This window comes from Gymnoscopelus microlampas (assembly GCF_963454915.1).
Source record: "Gymnoscopelus microlampas genome assembly, chromosome: 9".
NCBI lineage: Eukaryota > Metazoa > Chordata > Actinopteri > Myctophiformes > Myctophidae > Gymnoscopelus > Gymnoscopelus microlampas.
Window position 1 is genome coordinate 25,537,088 of NC_139946.1, and position 22,216 is coordinate 25,559,303.

The 22,216-nt window shown below is 45.0% G+C and overlaps 1 protein-coding gene across 2 annotated transcripts in view; it reads left to right on the forward strand.

Moving 5' to 3' along the window:
- pdgfra (platelet-derived growth factor receptor, alpha polypeptide) overlaps window positions 1-17,922 on the forward strand; it is a 30,115-nt gene extending 12,193 nt beyond the window's left edge. Inside the window, exons 9-29 of one of the 2 annotated variants that reach the window (XM_084066820.1) lie at window positions 322-618; window positions 915-1,181; window positions 1,639-1,766; window positions 2,161-2,329; window positions 2,617-2,806; window positions 3,225-3,340; window positions 3,451-3,577; window positions 4,032-4,228; window positions 5,474-5,568; window positions 6,165-6,297; window positions 6,640-6,744; window positions 7,151-7,267; window positions 8,901-9,069; window positions 10,350-10,519; window positions 10,846-10,961; window positions 12,153-12,275; window positions 12,501-12,612; window positions 12,931-13,030; window positions 13,336-13,441; window positions 15,038-15,273; window positions 15,658-17,922. In XM_084066820.1, coding sequence (XP_083922946.1) covers window positions 322-618; window positions 915-1,181; window positions 1,639-1,766; window positions 2,161-2,329; window positions 2,617-2,806; window positions 3,225-3,340; window positions 3,451-3,577; window positions 4,032-4,228; window positions 5,474-5,568; window positions 6,165-6,297; window positions 6,640-6,744; window positions 7,151-7,267; window positions 8,901-9,069; window positions 10,350-10,519; window positions 10,846-10,961; window positions 12,153-12,275; window positions 12,501-12,612; window positions 12,931-13,030; window positions 13,336-13,441; window positions 15,038-15,273; window positions 15,658-15,805 — 3,221 coding nt within the window. In that variant the 3' untranslated portion in view covers window positions 15,806-17,922. The remainder of the gene's footprint in view (window positions 1-321; window positions 619-914; window positions 1,182-1,638; window positions 1,767-2,160; window positions 2,330-2,616; window positions 2,807-3,224; window positions 3,341-3,450; window positions 3,578-4,031; window positions 4,229-5,473; window positions 5,569-6,164; window positions 6,298-6,639; window positions 6,745-7,150; window positions 7,268-8,900; window positions 9,070-10,349; window positions 10,520-10,845; window positions 10,962-12,152; window positions 12,276-12,500; window positions 12,613-12,930; window positions 13,031-13,335; window positions 13,442-15,037; window positions 15,274-15,657) is intronic. The other variant, XM_084066821.1, reaches the window with a different exon arrangement.
- Window positions 17,923-22,216: the final 4,294 nt, after the last annotated feature.

A 22,216-nucleotide genomic window follows, 5' to 3' on the forward strand; every position in this document is an offset into this window, starting at 1 on the left:
TATTTGCTGGCGGAGACTTGTGCTCCGAGGAGCACATTTTCTAGTTCCATTTTTGATTCTAACTCGTAGAGACATAGCTTACTCGAGTCAGTATTCATGTGAGGGAGGAATAATAACATTGTGGCACACAACCGGGTACGGATATCAGTAGGCGGGCTCTAGAGTAGGCGGGTTTGAGACCGGATCACACCGGTTAATTCAGAATTAAAACCAGGCTTTCCGCAGTGTGGAGAGCCTGGTGATGTGAAGGTTAGTACAGACGTCTTGCCAGACGCATTCAGATCTGTGACTGACCTGTGACGACTGTGTTGATTCCTCAAGCGACGGGCGCGATACTGTTCCATCCGTCCGCGGCCCCGCTGCTGTTGCCCCAGAGGGAGGAGATGGTGGTGGCCCTTCACACCGACTTCACACTGACCTGTCGCGGGGAGGCGGAGCTGGCCTGGGACACGCCCGTCTACCTGGCGGCGCAGACCCAGGAGGACAACAGCGGCCTGTTCGTCACCACCGTCACGGTGGAGAACGCCACGGCCGCGCACACCGGCTTCTACACCTGCTCCTACAGCGGCAACGCCACCGGCGAGACGGAGGAATCCAGCATCTACGTCTATGTGCCAGGTAATTTCAAGGACCCTGTGTTTGATGTGATTTTTACCTCTGGGAGTTATACCAATCTACGCTGTAAAATCCTCAGTGCAAATCTTACTCTGAGAGTGTACAAATGGAACCAAAGGGTCCATTTGGTTCCATTTGTACACTCTCAGAGTTACCAAGTTTTTGGTTTCTAGGTCTTCGGATCTGTCTCTTTTAAAAACTCTGAAAACTAACGTAACTACGTTTAGAGATTGAAAGGAAATAAAAATAATACCAGCGTTTGAATGATCAAGTAAAATAAACGTTTGACTTCAACCCAGATCCAGAGGTTCCTTTCGTGCTGTCGATGGTGCCCTATGGCAACCACGTGCTGTCCAACCACGAGGAGATGGAGATCCCGTGTCGAGTGTCTGACCCCAGCGCCAACGTGACCCTGGTGAACGTGGACACCCAGCAGCCCGTGCCCAGCGTCTACGACAGCAAGATAGGTGCGGTGGGGATGTTCACCGCTGGGACCTACGTTTGCAAGGCCTTCGTCAACGGAGAGGAGCACCACAGCGAGGAGTACATCGTCCATGGCTGGGCAGGTGTGTGTGTGTGTGTGTGTGTGTATTTGCATGTATGCAAAGTTTGTGTACACATGCATTCTCATGTTTTGCGACTAAAGGTCCTTACACACTGGAAGCGTGATGAATAATAAGATCCGAAAACGCATCAGCGAATATTTCACATCAAACTATTACTTTGGTGATTTCTCGTTTATACAGGTTGATGCTTTTATTTGCAATTTTCACTTCTGTGTGGACGTACTCATGACACAAGCACCAGTTTGAAGTCATGCAAATTAATCACACAAAATAAACACTCCCGATGTGCAATGACCTTCAGAGTTAAACCAACACCCCATATTTTACTGTGAACCAATTACATCACATCTGAGGTGGCTTTCTGACCTACCAAATGTGTCCCATAGAATGCTCCTCAGTGGATATGTTGACGGATGTTCATTTTTACGTTGCCTCTTTGTGTCTTTTTGCGTGTCAGGCTCTGAGCTGCGTGTGGAGCTCAAAGCTCAGCGGACCGCTCTGCTGGTGGGACAGACCATCACAGTCAGCTGTGTGGCCCGGGGCGCCGAGATACTGGAAGACCACTGGAAATACCCAGGCAAACAGGTGAGACACACACCCCCCCACACACACACCCCCCCCCACACACACACACACACACACACACACACACACACACACACACACACACACACACACACACACACACACACACACACACACACACACACACACACACACACACACACACGTTCCACTCTCCTCAGACTGCAAGATGCACATACATGCATGCATTGTGTTGAATTCCAGTGCTTTGAATCGACGGTTTCTGATAAATTCTCAACCTTCCCTCTGTCTTTATTACACAACCTTTATTTGACCGGTAAAATCACTTTGAGACCAAAGTTTTCAAATGCGAGTTGGCCAAGAGGCACAGAAATTACAAGGCTTTGTAACAGACAATACGAAGGAAGTACATAATGGCTTGTGTCTATTGCAGGCTGACCGTGGCCTCAAGACAGTGCGTGAGAACAAGAAAGACCAGGAGATCCAGTACACCCTGACCATCCCTCAGGCCTCATCCAAAGACAGCGGCATCTACGCCTGCTCCATCACCGACATCGTCAGCAACGAGAGACAGACCAAGGAGCTTGCTGTCACCGTCTACGGTACAAGAGATCTTGTAGATCGTCTATTTCCAGTGCCATGCGCAACTAAGTACAACCCAGGCTTTACAGTAAACAGTGTGCGGCATAATGTCAATATCATACTGTGACGAGAGAGGAATAGATAGACAGTGCAGCTTTACGGTGCATAGAAACATTGTGCTTTTTTCATAGATTTATTAGTAAAATAAAATATGTATTCTGTTCATGAAATAAAGGTTGAGTTGAGGATGATGCAGACTGCACAAACATATTCCGCTAATGTCTTTCTCTCTCTCTCTCTCAAACAGAGAGCCCGTTTGTGTCCCTGTGGCCCGAGTTCGCGGCCCTGGAGTCGGCTGACCTGGATGAGTCGAAGGAGTTCCGAGCCAATATCGAGTCCTTCCCCAGCACCCGCGTCACCTGGCTCAAAGACGGCCGCCCGCTCGACGACGTGACGGCGGAGATCTCCACCAGCCTCCGGCAGCTCAGCGAGACCAGGTGAAGGGGCCGTTTGAACTTAAACTTGTACCTCAAACGCCACTAATGACAAGCTGCCCGCAGCATTCCCACCCTTCCAGGCCAAACTGCCAGGGCCCTGTAATTAAAGAGCAATTTTTACACCTTTAGAGCAGGGGGTCAAAATCAGTTTAACCACAAGCTCACCACGCCTCGCGATATGACTTAAATCTAAATATTTCGGAAACATTTTAACAACAGGAATCTTGCATGGGAGTCCCTGCCTGGCACAAAATATTTTCAGATGGTGTTCATATTACATATTACATATTAATTTGTTTGAGAAAAAGTTTGAGAACCACTGCTTTAGAGTTAAATTATCATGGATTTGACTGTGATAGGATCCTGTAGCTATTGTGACACTGTGTATTTGTTTCTTGCTGGTCTTGGTTTCTTATAGGTACCAGAGCGTTCTGACTCTCATCAGGGCCAAAGAGGAGGACAGCGGGAACTACACAATTCTGGTGGAGAACGGCAACCAGAGCCGCAGTCACAGCTTCACCCTCCAGGTCAAAGGTGAGCCAGAAGAATGCTCCGAGCCCCTACATTAAAGCTGTACCTTTATCTCTCTGGATACGACCCCTGACCCTCTCTCCCTTTCTCCCACTATCTTTCACTCTCCGCAGTGCCTGCAGTCATCGTGGACCTGATGGATCTCCACCACGGCTCCGCCACAGGGCAGTCTGTGGTGTGCGTCGCTGGAGGGCAGCCCACCCCCGAGGTGGAATGGTTCATCTGCAAGAACATCAAACAGTAAGTTCTTTCAGTCTTGTCAGGCCTCTGTCTCCCCCTGTGCTTTATTAAGGCTTGATTTATACTTAGTTGAACACAAAATAGACATGTTGTGAGCTGGTGAATCGGCTACTTCTGCAGCATGACACCGGTGCGCAACTAAGTATGAATCAAACGTAACTTTGCTCAGCCACGAGTCACATTTAAGGGGCTCATCCCCTTTGCACTGCGCAGTTACGGCATGCGATTGAACTGCATCAATCTGGGGAACAAATATATTTTATGTTATATGTTTTGCCTCTGGGGGCACCACCTCCTTTTTTGTGTAGAAACAGGAACTCAGTTTGGCTCCTCCCCTTTCATAGTCCACTTCCTTCCAGGTGTTTCTGTGTTTATTTAACAACAACACTACATGTTTAAGGCAGTGGTACTTTCCACATAGTGATTTCTCTCTCTTTCGTTCGCACCCGTCCAGCTGTGCCAACGACTCGTCCCAGTGGGTGCCCCTGCTGACCAACTCCACCGACATCACGGTTGACTCCCACATCGACGAGGACAACCACCTGGAGAGCCAGGTCATGTTCGGACACCTGGAGAACACGCTGGCTGTGCGCTGCCTGGCCAGGAACGAGATGGCGGTCGTCAGCCGGGAGGTCAAGCTGGTCTCTAGCGGTAAGTGCGTGCACACCTACTCAATTTGCTAATCAATATAATTGAATTTGATTTAACTTCATTTAAATTTAGGCATTTCGCAGACACTCTTATCCAGAGTATTTTGTAGTGGTTCAAAGAAACATCAAAGATTAGATTTGTTTTGTCAAGCAAAACAAATCTAAATCTAAACCAACATAAATCTACATGGTATAATCCAATCAAATCCAATCCACTTTATTCATAGAGCACATTTAAAAACAACTATGTTGTAGCAAAAGTGCTATAAAACAAAACAAAAAAATAAAAAGTCAACTATAGCATCTATCAACAAAGGTGACAAGAGGGGATAGAAGAAGAGAGGGGTGGTAGGGGGACACCTGCCCCCCAGGCCCCCAGACACACACGCACACGCACACGCACACACACACACACACACACACACACACACACACACACACACACACACACACACACACACGCACACTCACACGGTTCAGATGTCATAGTGTCATTTGCTTCTGTCTTGTTTCCTCCTAATTGGCTTCTCATTCTGCCAGTGGTAGTGTGAAGTGTTTTGTTAGGGACCGTTACTAGCAGGGAGAGCCAGAATGCCACCGTCAGTGTTAGCAGTGAGACAGCTGATCTCAAGCCTCTGCTTGGGGGAGGATTCTTATTCTGAAATTCAAGATACTTCCAGGGCCATTTGGCAACCTTTTCTTTTGGGCTTGTTGATAAGGAGGACCCCTTTGTTGTCAGGAAACCCCCTGCATGCAACGCTATGAAAGGGCTCAAGCTCACATAGACGCATTTACTCATTTCATCATCACATGATCAAACTCAACATACTCCTCCAGCATGTGTGTGACGTAGGGATGCAACAGTTAATCAAACAAATCGATGTAATCGATTATTAAAAACATATCGATAATTGAATAATTGATCCCTATTTTAGTACCGATATACAAGCTCACAACGCGTCGTGATGCTAAGCGTTGTGAGCATGTACGGTAGATCGGCTAGTTTCACTATTTTAGCATGACACCATTGTGCAACATAGTATAAAATAATACTTAAATGATTCATCAAATTGTCGATATATATATTTTTTATATATAAAAAAACACACTTCTCAATCTCAAGTAATTGATCGAATAATTCCTAAGAAGATAATAGTTGCAACGTGTGTGTATGTGTGTGCGTGTGTGCGTGCGTGTGCGTGTGTGTGTGTGTGTGTGTGCATGCGTGTGTATGTATGTTTAACAGGCCCTCACTCACAGCTCACTGTAGCTGCTGCAGTCCTGGTTCTTCTGGTGTTCGTCATCATCTCACTCATTGTCCTGGTCATCATCTGGAAGCAGGTACTGTACCTGCATCGTTCATCTCATCTCCTCACTCACTCATTCGCTCCCACTCACTGGCGGGCCTGCAGTCTGCACGCACTCGACTGGGCTGATTCGCTGCATTCACTTTTGTCACCTTCTTCTCGCCCCTATGTGCAACATCAGCGTTACGTCAGCGGGTGTTATAAATAACACATTGATACAATGATGTCTTAACATCTCGACCTGTTTTGGGGGATTTTGTGATTGTGCAGTATACTTAGAATTCCAAATGATGTGTTAAGCAAATAAATACAGGAAAATAGCCGCTCTACAAACAAGCTTACATCGCGGTTACATCAAGATTGCATCGCGACATGCTGTGAGCTTGTAAAGCTGAAAATGTTTACATTTCTTGAATTTTGGGAAATTTCTGAAAGTTTTTGCACATTTATGAAAGACATTGTAATGTTTTGCCTATAACTCACTTAATAGTTACGCCAGGTTGAAAGTGGTTAACCGATGTCCATCCTAAACCATCAGAGCAATGATCTGAATGGCAACAAGACAAACAGTATTAGACTAGACAACATGTTAACGGACTGGCTCTTGTCTACATGTGCTCCATCCTACAGAAACCCCGCTACGAGATCCGCTGGAGGGTGATCGAGTCTGTGAGCCCCGACGGCCATGAGTACATCTACGTGGACCCCATGCAGCTGCCCTACGACTCCCGATGGGAGTTCCCCCGCGAGAGACTCGTGCTCGGTGAGCTGGGGTGACAGTGTGAAGTGCTGTGGTCTTGTACCGGCGGCCGCGTGGCCTCCCAGTACCGATGTACTGGTCGGACCGCGGCTGCGATGTGTCACAACTCTGTCTTTGAAGTTGCCGCTGTGATGATGATGATAAGCTCATGTGGAGTGGGCAGTGACAGGGTTTGGCTGGGTCTGACTCACTGATCAAAGACACCACAGAAGTCTTATTCGAGAAGGCAGAGCGCTCGGATGTGCTTGCATTTTGTGTGTGTGTGTGTGTGTGTGTATAGTGTGTTTGTGTTTTTACTGTGTGTAAATTAATCCTGTACGTTGGTGCATCTCATTTTTCCTGCAGGTCGTATCCTGGGATCCGGAGCGTTTGGGAAGGTGGTAGAAGGCACCGCCTACGAGCTGAGCCGCTCCCAACGTGTGATGAAGGTGGCTGTGAAAATGCTGAAACGTAAGTTAGGGGACAGAAGGCATGCATTTTGACCCTTTAAAAAAAAGTATAACTTGAAGTGAATTATTTGACGGATGGCCCAGTGGATGGGATGCTTAACCACTTAAACCCTAATTACTTCGTTGACTGAAAATAGCCATTCTACAAGCTCACAAAGCTAAGCTCACAAAGCTTGTAGATGCTATGTTCAGTGAATGTTCGCCTATTTTCGCAGAATGTTCACATATTACGACATGCCCAGAATAGGGTTCATGAGGTAATTGATTATTTAACTCTGTGCGATGGTGATGGTGATGGTGATGTTGATGGTGATGGTGATGATGAAGATGAAGATGATGATGATGGTGATGTTGATGATGGGCTGTCAGATGCAGTTGAGTTGAGTGTGGTTGTTGTTGTTTTTCAGCGACAGCACGCTCCAGTGAGAAACAGGCCCTGATGTCAGAGCTGAAGATTATGACTCATCTTGGACCTCATCTCAATATTGTCAACCTGCTGGGAGCATGCACTAAGTCAGGTACAGGTAACTACAGCGCAAACACACACACACACACACACACACACACACACACACACACACACACACACACACACACACACACACACACACACACACACACACACACACACACACACACACACACAGAGAGAGTAGATACATTTTTTGCGCCATTTTTAACCCAACAACGGGACACATTGCGACGCGTTGTGAGCTTGTAGATTGTCTATTTTCGAAGCACGATACCGGCACGCAACTGAGTATGAATCAGGCATATCTCTAAACGTAACTCCTAAACCTGACCTCTAAGTATATTCCTAAAGTGTCTATTGCTCAAAGATTCACGCAAAAGAATCGTCTATAACCATACACGCACGCACACACACGCACGCACGCACACACACGCACATTAGATGGCAGTTAAAGGCACACACACAGCAGTGACAGCGGAGATATGTTGACAGCTTTCTCCAGGGTGTTGCTGGTGGGTGCGGCGTTTTAACTGGCTTTTTTATGGCAGAGTAAAGACTTGCCCTCTTGACTATGCTTTTAGCCTTTATGAGCCTCTGATAAGATTAGCCTGCAGACTGACGCCGATGGCTGTGTGTGTGTGTGTGTGTGTGTGTGTGTGTGTGTGTGTGTGTGTGTGTGTGTGTGTGTGTGTGTGTGTGTGTGTGTGTGTGTGTGTGTGTGTGTGTGTGTGTGTGTGAGAGAGAGCTTGTATTACTATACTTGTGCGGTACCAACAGGTATAGCATTAGTATAGAATTTGAGACGTTTGTCCACACAAGAGAAATGGTAGTTATATGGTTAAAAACTATTGTAGAGTTAAAGGGCGACTTCGCCCATTTTCAACATATAATTAGTCCTCACTAATGCTCATGATAATAAAATGGTGCAAATATTTTATACTTGGTCTGCATCTCAGATGAGGTCTGTGGACACATCAGAAACCCGCCTACCAGTGACCTCATCTTTAGGGAGTTTTTCCCCCCTTCTTCTTTCAAACAAGATTTCAATTTTTTTATTTAGATATTTATAAATGCGAGAACAAAGGCTTCCATTATAGCATGCTAACTTTCCAGGAATTGAAAGCCTGCAGGTTCTATTAGCTTGGATTCCCCATCGATGATGTCACTGGTAGGCGGGGTTCTAAACTGTCCACAGCCCTTCTCTGAGTGAGTAAACAAAAATGGTACCATGTTATAATGAGTATTAGTGTGGACCAATTATATGAAGATTGAAAATGGGTGAAGTCGTCCTTTAAGGACCGTACATTGGGAGCGTTTATTTTGTGTGATTAATTCCCATTAAACTAAACTGCTGTTTGTGTCATACATACATCCACACTGAATGCAAATATTACGCAGCGATTTAGATTGATTTTCACCACGAAAAAAGCACAGGTTGTATGAAAATTAATAGTTTGATGTGAAATGAGGCTAAACCTCAATGCTTTTTTCGAGAATAAATAAAGGTTTCAATCAAATATTTGTGAAACATTTTCGATCAGGTTAGGGTTAGGATTAGACATTTAGGTTAGGTTAGGTTTAGGGGTTGGTATTATTTCTGATTTATACGTAGTTGCGCATGGGTGTCACTCACCGAAAATCATCATCATCAACGTATGTGTGTGTGTGTGTGTGTGTGTGTGCAGGCCCCATCTACATTATCACAGAGTATTGCTTCCATGGAGACCTGGTGAACTACCTGCACAAAAACAGGGAGAACTTTGTCAGTCTGCACCCAGAGAAGAACAAGAAGGAAAAGGAACTGGACATCTTTGGCATCAACCCCATCAACCCTGCGGACGAGAGCAGCCGAAGGTATGCCAGGAAAATGCCAGGAGAAAACAGGCATGTGCGCATTCAGTGCCTTCACTCACATGCACACCCATACTACATGCAAAAGATGAGTGTGCCCGCACACGTGCACTTGCAGACACATTTGAAATACATTATGTTCATCCACGGAATTCCCAGAATAATTACAACGGTTGGATGTCCGTAAATGTATGGCTTAAGTACATTAAAGATAACGCCATATGGACACACATACAGCGGTTATTTGTCTCTCATTCATTTCACCCCCGCCTCCTCGCCTCGGTTTTACAGCCATTAACACAATCTGGACACACACACACACACACACACACACACACACACACACACACACACACACACACACACACACACACACACACACACACACACACACACACACACACACACACACACACACACACACACACACACAGATGCAAACACAGACACACAAACAAGCTCCCTCACTTGGTAACGTCTAATGGGCAACCCTCCCCCCTCCCATCTTCCCCGTGGTTGAGGAGATTGTCTGGCGTCTTCTAATCAAATCTCAGTCTGAAGGGCTCTCAGCTTTCAGCCTGATTCCATTACTGTGCGGTGGTGGGGTGGGGGGGGGTTACCTGTTAATCGTGTCTGTTCCAGGCTGTCCCTGTAAATAAGCTGTGGCCCACTCTTTCCTTCGGGCCGCTCATCTTTTGGCTCTTTTAGACTACAAACGGTAACCCAGAACCTCCTGTAACCTGAAACCTTCCAGAGCCCCTGAAGTTCTGTGATTGCTTTTTGTTTACGCTTCCATTATAAGTAAAACAAAAGGAAAAAGTAATTGAAACAGCGAAAATAGCAGATCTACAAGCTCACAACGCTTCGCATCGTGACATGTTGTGAGCTCGTAGATCTGCTATTTTAGAAAACATTTTGGAAGAATAACTCCCGAGTTCTGGGTTCCATACAACTCAGAGGGTAGTACTACCTCCTCCTGTGCAGGACCCAATCTACTGTAGGTTCTGAGAACCTTATCTGAAGCAGAGCATATGGAAATAAATCCAGAACCTGTGAAATACGTTTCACGGCACGCTTTGCTTAGTTCTTGTAGTCCATTTGTCTGACGGATATGACTCACGGTGTGACCGCACCTCAAAGTGAACCAGCCCCGGCCACCATGCCAGCTTCAACCACGCCCATACCCTGACCCCTGGTGCCAGGGACATTAACATGTGTTGAGAGAAGAGAAGAGTCAATGCTCTGCTTCGCTTAACTGTCTCTCTTTTCTCTTTCACTTGCAGCTACGTGATCCTGTCCTTCGAGGGCAAAGCCTTCGGGGGCAAAGGGGGGGATTACATGGACATGAAGCAAGCGGACAGCACCCAGTACGTCCCCATGCTGGAAATGAGCAACGGCTCCAAGTACTCGGACATCAGGTCCCACTACGACCACCCGCCCTCACAGAATGGTGGTAAGCACCCCGCCTAGACACCCCGTTCCCCTTTTTGTGTTCCTCTCCATTTCACCCTCCGTCTCAACAGTCTTAGAGCCCATGTTTGCCTCAGCTCCGGTTGACCGGGTACACCCTCGACAATATTTAGGCCCGTTCACAGCCCTGTAATTACACAGAGAGGATAATTGCAGTGCACACATAATAATGCCCGGTTTCTCCCTGCCATTAGGAAAAGGCAGGTTTAGAGGCAGCCACTTCTATATTTGCAGTGGGTGGAATACACGGCACTCACCGGCTGCCCGTGGTGATATCTTGTTTGTGTTTCTGTGTTCCCCTAATCCCAGACAACGAGATGGACAACCTGCTATCAGATGACAACGACGAGGGCCTCAGCACCACCGACCTGCTCAGCTTCACCTATCAAGTGGCCAGAGGCATGGAGTTCCTGGCCTCCAAGAACGTAAGTGAGACCCCAGGCTGCGGAATACCCTCAGATTCTTAACCCATTAAGACCTGAAGCCGATTCTACAAATGCCCTCTAAATCCCAACGGTTTTCTGAAAAACGTATGTTTCTATATCAGTGGTGCTAACATTTTTTCATGTCAAGGACACCCAAAATGATGTATTTGGCCGCCGACGCCCATCTCAAAATATTTTGTTCCAGGGACCCCCATGAAGCAAAGATTTGAGTTAAAAATGTTCGCTTTAAAATAATATATATTCAAAGATTTGCAAGATTTGGTGATTTGAGTCCCGGCCAGCTGGACTGTTTGCCCTGCTCTCTGTCCAACTTTACGGTCGCTAGCGAAATAAAGCAGAAATGCCAAAAAGGTAATCTTAGAATCTTAGAATCTTAGAATACATAAAAGATTTTGGAATTCTTTGAGATGCCATGGTATATGAACATAGTAGTTGAATTGTTGACATTTCAGATGTTGAGGTTTCAGACAAATTCATCAGAATCAAAACACAGGCACAGTGCCTTCTGCCGATTGTGCATAACATCCACAGTGACCTTAAACACTGGCGGACGATGTTGGTGGCTTCCGTTATTCTATATCCGAAGACACTGCCGTTGGTGAGGCCTGGGCTGGTCTGACCTCCATGTTGGTTCGCATTAGATGGGGGCGTGTCCACCACATGAGTCTTCCCGCCTGACTCGCGGCACTCTGATGGTGGGCTGATGGTGGTCTGGCTCTATGCTCTGGTCCTGCATGATGACAGCCGTCCAGCGCCAAGCGGGCCCAGTAAATCAGGGGTTTGGGCGATAAGCGGCCAGAGCGTGCTCATGGAGAGCGGCCAGGCGCCGAATATAGCAGTGCAGGGCAGTCTGGATCTGCCAGGCAAGAGAGACGAGCTTGGAGCCAGAAGCCACCTCGTTCAGCTTCATAGCTATTAGCGGTCATGGCCGTCCCTCTAACTGGCATGTTTACACAAAGGCAGCACTTTTGTAGGGAAATATGAAATGGGAATTAAGAATGAGCTCAAATTAAATGGAACAGGAATAGATGTACCGGACTGTATGGGGGAAAATGACTGGAATTGAAACTTAACGCTTTGTGAATGGGAATGGAGTATTCTAGTCGCAGAGAACACTGTATAGCATACGGTGCAATGATATACGTTGATACCATTCTTTTCTCCATTCAGTGTGTACACAGAGACCTGGCTGCCAGGAATGTCCTCCTCTCCCAGGGCAAGATAGTGAAGATCTGCGACTTCGGCCTGGCAAGAGACATCATGCACGACAACAACTATGTTTCCAAAGGCAGCGTAAGTCTCTGCCCATGCTGCAAGCTTTTAACTGTTTTTTACAGTTTTTACTGATAGAAGATTTACAGTTTTACTGTTGGGACATCCAACAACCCACTGCTTTTCCCAGTGCTCGAGCTTATGTGTTACCTTTACAGTTTTCTGCTACAGCTGCTTGCTGGCTATTTACTGAACATCACCAGTGTGTTTTGAAAGTCCCCCCTTATGTTTGATTTCACCCCACAGACCTTCCTACCGGTGAAGTGGATGGCACCGGAGAGCATCTTTGACAACATGTACACCACTCTGAGCGACGTCTGGTCCTACGGCATTCTCCTGTGGGAGATCTTCTCATTAGGTGAGTGTCTATCATGCACACGTCAGCTCTTAAGAAGAGAGGAGGGAAGAAATCACTATGAGGTGGCTGGAAAGATTTGAGCCGATTCTCTGTACATAGGTGAACTGCATCTACAGATTAGAAGTTTAGATTCTACACAGAAGTGAGATTGAGACTAGAGTGGGCCTAACTCTAAATTATACTGACAAAAGTGACCTTTCAGGGGTGCCTTGTGGATCAGCCAGTTAGTACATAGACCATGTGCTCCTTGTGGACACGAGTTGAATCCAATTCTCGTCTTGTCTCACATGATGAGAGCGCATTGGGTTTGTCTTCCAGGCGGCACCCCATATCCAGGCATGGTGGTAGACTCCAGCTTCTACAACAAGATCAAAAGTGGATACAGGATGGCCAAACCGGAGCATGCGCCCGATGACGTGTAAGCTTTCGTCGCCGTTATGTTTTGTGTGCGTGGTGTTGTTGTGTGCTATGATTGCATAGATAACATGCGGCACAAATCATTTGTCCTGCCTGTTATCCATGTGTGTAATCCTGTGTAATTCTGTATTCAGATGCAACTGTAACTTTGGAGCCAGTTGTTAGCAAGCAGTGATGTACAACGCGTGTCATGAGTCACCGCTAAATGACAGCGTGCCAATTGCCTCAGGACAGTTGTTGACAGGTTGTTCTGTCCATCCGTTCCCCTCCCTGTGATAACACGGCTTGTATTTGTTTTTCTTCCAGGTATGAGATGATGATGAAGTGCTGGAACAGTGAGCCAGAGAAGAGGCCTGCCTTCCAGGGGCTGAGTGACGTTGTGGCCTCGCTGCTGCCCTCCACCTACAAGAGGGTGAGTGTCTCCACATTTGTAAAATTGTGATATTATGAAACGTAAATATCACACAAATCAGTCAGTCTACATTTCCCCAAAGGAAATGCATGTGTTTAATTCTCTCACACATACAAGAGAAGCTGTGATAAAACATATCACATATGAAAGACCAGAAGGGGTATCAATAGGCATATAGCAGAGGCATATCCCCCCGCCCCAGCAAATCCTGAATATCTCTCTGAACCTCACACCTGCTTTGCACGCGAACACCTCTCTTCTGTCCTAAAACCCCTGTCTGTTCCACCCCCTCTGCTTTTATGTTTAAGGATGACCTTTTAGCCTTTTCCCCAGACCTCTGTCTCCGTGATTCGTCCAAAATGTCTTCCTGACTTGTGCCGACGGCAGCACTCCTACAAAACAACTGCTACTTGTTTTTTAATTACTTTGACTCGTCGATAAATACAGGTTGAGAAAAGAGTAAACTATTAAAAAAGGACGGTAGTTCGGTAAAGAAAAAAGGAAAAGAAAAAAGCCACAAAAATCTCTAGCCACTTCCTGTAACTGTGCGTTCAGAGCCTGTGTTTGTGCGGGTTTTCTCAGCGCCCTGCGTTTCCGCTGCAGAGCGATACGGTGTGTTATGGTGCTAATGCAACAGCTGGAAGGTTACATCGGCTGGCCTTCAGCACGGGGAGTGACGCAGCCCCGGCTCTCTACCATAATTATCCTGTTGAACACAGCACCGCACACACATGGCACATCAAACCCCTCCACCCACTGAGGCTTAATGTTGGTTAGGCAGAGAGGAGGGACCGTGCTCCTGTTTTTAGCACCTCGGCCTGTGACAGGGCAATGCGGTTCGGTTTCAGACTGAGCGCCCAGCTGATGGTCGCAGCTAGGCAGAACGTGTACACACACACACACACACACACACACACACACACACACACACACACACACACACACACACACACACACACACACACACACACACACACACACACACACACACACACACACACACACACACACACACACACACACACACACACGCAGCTGTTCCAGTTGATGGGGAAATCATTTTGTGTTTTTGTCATTATGAACTGAGGTGATGTATTACTCTATTTTCTGAAGAAGAAAAGTGATGTTCAAGCTATCTTGTAACTCTGCTGCAGCGTTAAGACATCAGTTTATATTATATATTTCACAAACCTTTGTTTTGAAATGTGCCAAAGGGAATGATCTCCCACACTGTCTGAAACTTGCAAAAATAATAACTGTTTGTTTGATGAAGGTCTAAGGACCGAAACGTTGTTATTAAATAAAGACTATTTTTGCAAGTTTCAGATAGCGTGCAGGATCATTCCTTCTTGTGCTTGGATCTTCTTTTTGTCCTATGCACCTGTCGTCAACATTTTTAGGTGTGCATAGTCCTTTAGTCAACTCTTTTTTAAAATATTTTGTCATTTTTGGTGTTTTCTTAAAGTCATCAGCTGATGACAACAGGGATAAAGTATTTAATAATAAACAGTGTGTTTGCAAGCCAGGTATTGTCCACTGTAGCGTAACATCATTGGTTCTGTGATCACTAATATGTCCTCCTCTTCTCTTGTGCAGTGCTACGAGAGGGTGAACCACGAGTTCCTGAAGAGTGACCACCCCGCGGTGACCCGTGTGTGCGCAGACAACGACGACGCTTACATCGGCATCGCCTACAAGAACCACGGCAAGCTCAAGGACCGGGAGAGTGGCTTCGACGAGCAGCGCCTCAGCTCCGACAGCGGATATATCATTCCCCTCCCCGACCTGGACCCCATGTCCGACGACGAGTACGGAAAGAGGAACCGACACAGGCAAGGCAACGCCACCAAATGCACCTTAGATCATAGACATAGGTTTTCAAAGTTGGGGCCATGGCCCCACTGCCGCCAGTGGAGCCAATTGGAAAGTAGAGGAGACAATATTCATAAGATATTAAACATTTTTTAAACATTTTGACTGATGACATGTCCAAAATAACATTTACTTGAGCCAGGCAAACCTTGAATGTGAAACTCTTGTAATGAGGCTGTCTGCATGTAATGCTGTCTGTAACTTTGTCCACCAGGGGGCGCTGGAAGCCAAAACAAACTATGTGGCTGAGACACAGCCACAGCCACACTGCTCAGCTATGCAGCCTGTTATGTATAGAAGTATATAGTAGCCACTAACCCAGTTTGCATCTGTGTCTCCTGCAGCTCGCAGACGTCTGAGGAGAGCGCCATCGAGACGGGCTCCAGCAGCTCCACGCTGGCCAAACGCGAGGGTGAGACTCTGGAGGACATCACGTTGCTGGATGAGATGTGTCTGGACTCTAGTGACCTGGTAGAGGACAGCTTCCTGTGATGATCCCCCCCCCCCATCCCTCCCCTATACCTGTGGACACAAGGAAGAGGGCTGTAAGTGTGGGGGGAGGGGGTCAGCTAGGATGATAGACCCACAGATCAACCAAAGACCCTCGTCACAACCAATACCCCTCTCCTCCTTGAAGCCCCCTCACACCACACCTCTAACCCGAGACTGCCCTGTCCCTGGCGGGGGACAGAACGAAACCACTTGCTTGACTGCTTGGATGAGTCTGTGGTGAGACTATCGGTACGTCCCTTTAACCTTACCTACGACACTGCCACCCCCGACCCCAACCCCCCCTCCCTGTGGTGCCACAGAGGGAGGAGTCAACGGCGATCAAATGGAGACATTGAGGACCGTCAGAAGACGCCGTTCCCTGCGAACTGTACGCAAGTGTCGGACGGGAACGAGTGCACACGAAGAGGGAGAACGGAGAGAGACTTTGTCTTTGTAATTTGTGTAGAGCATTATTCTATAGGGCATTTTTATGACAGCAAAATAAGCAAGGAGGGACACATCGGTCACTGAAAGAACGCCACAGTCTGTCACTCGGCCATGTTGAACCACTACAGATAGGCTCTCCAAGCTGTACATATCCAGTTCTAGCAAAGAGAACTGGACAGGAGATCACTGCCATTCACACATCACACACACACCTACAGAGTACCTACAGTATAAGCACCTGATGCTGGTACAATCAGTAGCAATACTTTGATTTAAAAAGCACAAATCCTGGACTATGTATAATATTGTTTTTTTGTACATGACCTTATTATGTCGTCAGTGGCTACATAAGAGCAGCGGTCCAAATCTATTTTTGTACTTCGTCTATATGTAAACATGTATTATTTGTGAATATTTGGTAAAGGTAGAGTGACCGTAGAGGGTTAAGCGAAGAGTACGGATATCAGAGAGTGTCTTTCAAGCTGCATGCTTCTTTGTGACTTCTTATCTCAAGTACAGTTATGGCTGTCGTCACCAAATTTGTTCCTTCAATTGACCTTGACCAAATCCTGTCACATGCCTTCGTCATAGGAAAGTTCCCAGTGTGATTGTAATGTAAATAGATGTAGAGTGTTTTTATATGAGAGAATTATTGGGATAAAAGTATTTTATATAGCAAGCACATGTTTAAGCTTCTGCACCCGTATTCTGCCCTGTGAATCTCCTCTCTGCTTAATGCTAATCAAGCCCAATCCTTGTCCGCTGTTTGTAACGGTGACCAACAAGAACCCCTAATGGCCAAAGTTCCAGAGATTTGTGGATCAGCAAAACACAAAATAACCAGACCTGACCTTATTTGCTTAGCACACATATGAACATTAATAATTCTAGTCTTTCACCAGGAGAACTTGCAGTTGAAGCACAGAATCAGAAACATAACACACTATATTATGTCTTTGCCAAAGTCTTCATAAATAATTGGTACAATTTGATAGCTCTCTTGTGTCACTAACGCAAGACCTTCCAAAAAAACAAAGCCTTCCAAAAAGAGCCTCCAAATCACAGAGAACACAGAGTTCTTGTACGTCAATCATCATGCCTGTCCCATTGACAGAGACATTTAACCACATGAACCCCAGCATACCTATGATTTGGTGTAGAGGGAAAAAAAGGAGGGGACCAAGTATAGATCCCTGGGGGACCCCGGTCAACGAAGATTATACGGTTCAAGTGGTTAAGACACCATAGACTAGACAATCATGTAGATCTGATACTGTACTCCAATTATATATGAACCTGCAGTATCTCCTAGCTACTCTACCAGTCTTGTTACTGTCTCACTCACTTTCACTGTGGGCTGATGTCTTCTGTTATCATTGTTAAAACTGTTGCACTTTTATTTTTCTTACTTTACCCTTTTTGGATCTTGTCACGGATTGAACTCCACATGGAGCAAAGACAGGTTAGATTTGGCTCTAGTTAGTAGAAGATTCCCTGTCTACGGCGGCAGTGACGTGAGTGCTGCGGAGAGGAAGGCAGGTGTCATCCATGGTACCGTGTCTGTACTTAAGAGGTAGTTAACACCCAATACCCCAATGTTATCTTTATGTCTCAATATGCATTATGTACATTCAGAAGATTTATATTTCAATAAATGATTTATAATGTAATGGATGCCTTTAATCTTGTTTGCATTGAGCACAGGCAGATGTGAATGCATGCTCAGACACGATGGGAACTTAAGAACATCTACCTGTATTTACCACACATCCACTTACAGGACATCCTGGGACATAAATGATAATGAGAAAAACACAGATGCATGACACTTATCACTAACAATATCTAATGATCCCAGATGTTTAAGAGAGGCTGTCTGGTAATCAGAAGGTTCGCCTCCTGGTCCTGGTCTATGTTCGCATCATCTGAGCAGCCATCAGCTGGGTGAAGCTGAAACTGAACCAACAAAGGTCTCCCTTTCACCTTTCAGTGACGTTCAAGCCATAACTAAGAGCCTTCACAGCCACAGTCCATGCATGCGAGCGTGCGTGCACACACACACACACACACACACACACACACGTGCGTGCGCGCACACACTCCCACACACACACACACACACACACACACACACACACACACAAAATTCAAAATTCATGCCTTTTTTGGCATGAGAAAACATAAGTTTACATTGCCAAAGCAATGTAAACGCACACACCTTGTCTACACCAGTCACTTCCATATTTACAAGCAAAGAATTGGTACTAAATGCAACACAAACAATAAAATGTTGTGCCTACATTTAAAAATAAAATGTCATCATTATCCTGCATTCTTTACTTGCACTATGCAATCTAATTGATTTCCAATAGAGGGCAGTGAGGGGCGACCACCTGGGTCCCACTAGACAGAGTGTATTTCATTTAACCAGTGGTGGAAAAAGTCATTTTTTTTACTTAAGTAAGAGTATCAATACTGCTATGTAGAAATGCTCTGTTACAAGTCCGGAAGTCCGGAATTCAACAAATAAAAGTACAAAAGTATTGGTATCAAAATGTACTTAAAGTACCAAAAGTAGAAAGTATACTCATTATGCAGAATGTCCCATTTTACAAGTTTTCAAATGTATAAATTGTATGAAAATCTTTTGAAAATAGTAGATCTACAAGCTCGATGCATTGTGAGCTTGTAGATCGGTTATTTTCAAAAGGCCGAACTGTATATAGGGTTGAAGTGGTTAATGTATGTTTTGTTATAATAATCAAGTAAAAGTATAATATTTGTCTCTGAGATGTAAGTGGAGTAAAAGTATTGAAAATTGGAAATACCCCAGTAAAGTAAAAATACCTCAACATTTTACTTAAGTATAGTACTTGAGTAAATGCACTTAATTACTTTACTTTACACCACTGCACTGCATTTAACCATATAACCACTGACTGATGAACGTGCTGCTGCCTGAGGCTGACGTCACATTCCAGGAAGTAAACAGCGCACTGTTTGAATCTTGAATACACATTTAGCTACGAAAGTAATGCACACAAACGAGAACGAAAAGTGGAAATTAAAGTTAATAAACTTGATAAATGAACTGCTTTTCACCGCCACAGCTGATAATGCCGCCATAACAAGCAACGATTTATGTGAATGTGCTGCTTCTAGTGGCAATGACATTGACAGATTCAACCATTCAGAGAGAAAGAGAGTAGTAGGTAAATTCAATATTATGCTTTACAGTAGATAGGGTTGTTTTTTTCCCCACGTCATTGTGTTTCCATTGTTGACCTGTAGCATTCTTTTCTCCTTTTTTAGAAGACAGGACAGTCCAGAAAGATCATTTAATGCAGTCTAATAATCTGGTCCAGTCAGCAGCACTTCCTGCCATGGAGAGACAAGGTAAATAATTGCCACATCATCTGCATTCATTGGCTTAAAGGTAGGGTAAGTGATTTTGTTTGGTTAGAGTAAGTGTTAAATAGCTCTATATTCTGATAGTAATTGCTACAGAGTGTTTGTTCACTAACAGGAGTCTCAATGTCTCTCCAGCTCTTCAATAAACAGAACATACATGTTCAGGTGGGTTGCAAACTTTCAGACAATCAGGAGTGTATTAGCTTCAATTTAATAGTGTTCCAGTTCCAATTTTGACTGCTCATTTCTTTGTGTCATCGCTTCCAATTTCACTTGTTTAATCTGTATCCTGTCTGAGTTTTCTATTCTGATTGGAATATAGTGCTTTAACCTTTTAACAAAACACTTTTTGTTTTAACCCAAAAATATCACTGACCCTACCTTTTTTAAATGAGTGGTTCAAACTTTTTAATTTAAAGTTTAAAGACCCCTGTAACTCTGAGAGTGAAGAAACCCCCTCAAAAAACCCTGGACCCCACTATTTAAATAGTAAAATCTGCCTAGGGCCCCCAAATCACTAAGTCTGCCACATAACAGCGTGTGTCACCACACACAAGTTAAATAAAACAATAAAACACACATTAGCTGAGAGGTATGTCACTACAATGTGGAAGTAGTGAGGCAATTAAAAGCAAACATTTTGAAAACCACACAAACCATGTGTAATGTGTAAGACTGTCCAGCAGAGGGAGTCATTATATCAGTATATTGTGAGATAGGTGGCAGATCATGGTCTACCAGACAGAGGACCTAAAACAGTGGTTCTCAAAGGTTTTATTTTCAAGGACCCCCATAACTATGAGAGTGTACAAATGGAACCAAATGAACCCATATGTCTATTTGGTTCAATTTTTACACTTTCAGAGTTACAGGCCCATCTGGAACCCCCTCAAGGAACCCTGAGGGTCCCTGGACCCCACTTTGGACATGGCATACTGCACACTACCAACCGTATCATTTCGTCATCTACAAAGGTGTACCATTGCATTTGATTGAATGACATAAACACAACTTGGACTCAATTTACAGGCTTGCTTTACAGGTTTTCCTTTGCTTTGTATTTGTCTAGCCTGTTAAACCCTTAGGTCACACCTTTTGTAAAATAATGGGGATCTGATGCAAATCTTAGCTGTGGGGTGCGCCCAAAGGAGATTAGTAGCTAGGCCTACAAGAACCACAGTTGAGTGTTCACATTTTATTTGTGATCTAATTCTACTCAACCTAGTCAGGACTGTGTTTCCACATGTTGCAGAGAGGAAATTGCACTTGGGCCAATAATACAATTGTTTATAGACTCTTGGAGCAATATAATGTAGTTGAGGAAGATCATTTAATTGTAGCCTGTAGTAGTTAATGTAATGAGTAGCCTCATTTAAAGCAACTTCATTTAACCACAAGCCATATCTGCTGATATTTTATGATCTGCTAGAAATCTTCTTTAAAAAAAAGTTTTCCTATAATGACATGCCCAAAATAGGGACGCCAGGGTTAATGTGGTGACTGAATTAACTGAATAACATAATCTTACTATAAATGCGCAAAATTTCTGTCCGTCTGTCTGTGTGGCATATATGGAGATCTTGTTGTCCAGAACCATTGATCCCACCGTTATGCCCATATATGGGCATTCCCATATATGTGCATATACTGAATGACATCGGGGACATCAGACAGATACGGAGACCTCCATATATGGACATAAAAGGAACACAGACCGACAGATACAGGAATCACAGACAGACAGACGGGTAACGGGTACTCTGACAATGGGTACAACGGGTATTGCATAACCGGGTGGGGCCAATAGAGGCTATGCGCGTGACATCATCGTACCCTGGAGGTTATGCGGGAACGAATGCCTACTGAGTGGCAAAAAACTACTTTCTGGCCTTGACAGCCTATACATCCAAACAGAAAAGTCCTATCTGATTGTATTAAACAACGTTAAACTCACCAACATGGCAACTGTACGGAAAGCTTGAATTATCCTCTTTCTATTTGCAAAGTTTGTGTTTCTTAAAAATCCATCATAGACATGTTATGGGCTACTTTCTGTCTATAAATTCCGTGCAGGTGATTATTTGTTTATAATGATTATACAGAGAGTTAAGTGTCAGAGTTTGGAAGCGGTCGTTTTGAAAAACGCAACATCCTGCTGCCTCCTGCACTATGTGCAATTTAGAAACAGGTGGTATGCAGGATTGTTGAGTGATTTCCAACGAGCACTGTCAAACTCCAATGCTCAATGCTGCTCAATGTTTTGCCACTCAGTCTAGATGAGGGGGGTGTGTCCCGGTGGACAAGTGACGCATGTGCATACTCTCTATATGCCCACCGGTCTAGTAATTCCAACCAGCCTGTAGGAACCTGCAGAGAGCATGAAGATGTTTATGAACTGCTACTTAAATAGGCAAGATAAATAGGAATAGCCATACGACATACCGATGTCAGATGCAGATGGTACATTATTATTAAGAGCATAGCGTCTGATGATGACACATCTTAAGGGAAGCCTACTGGGACATGGGCCAAGCCTTGAACATTACAACACAC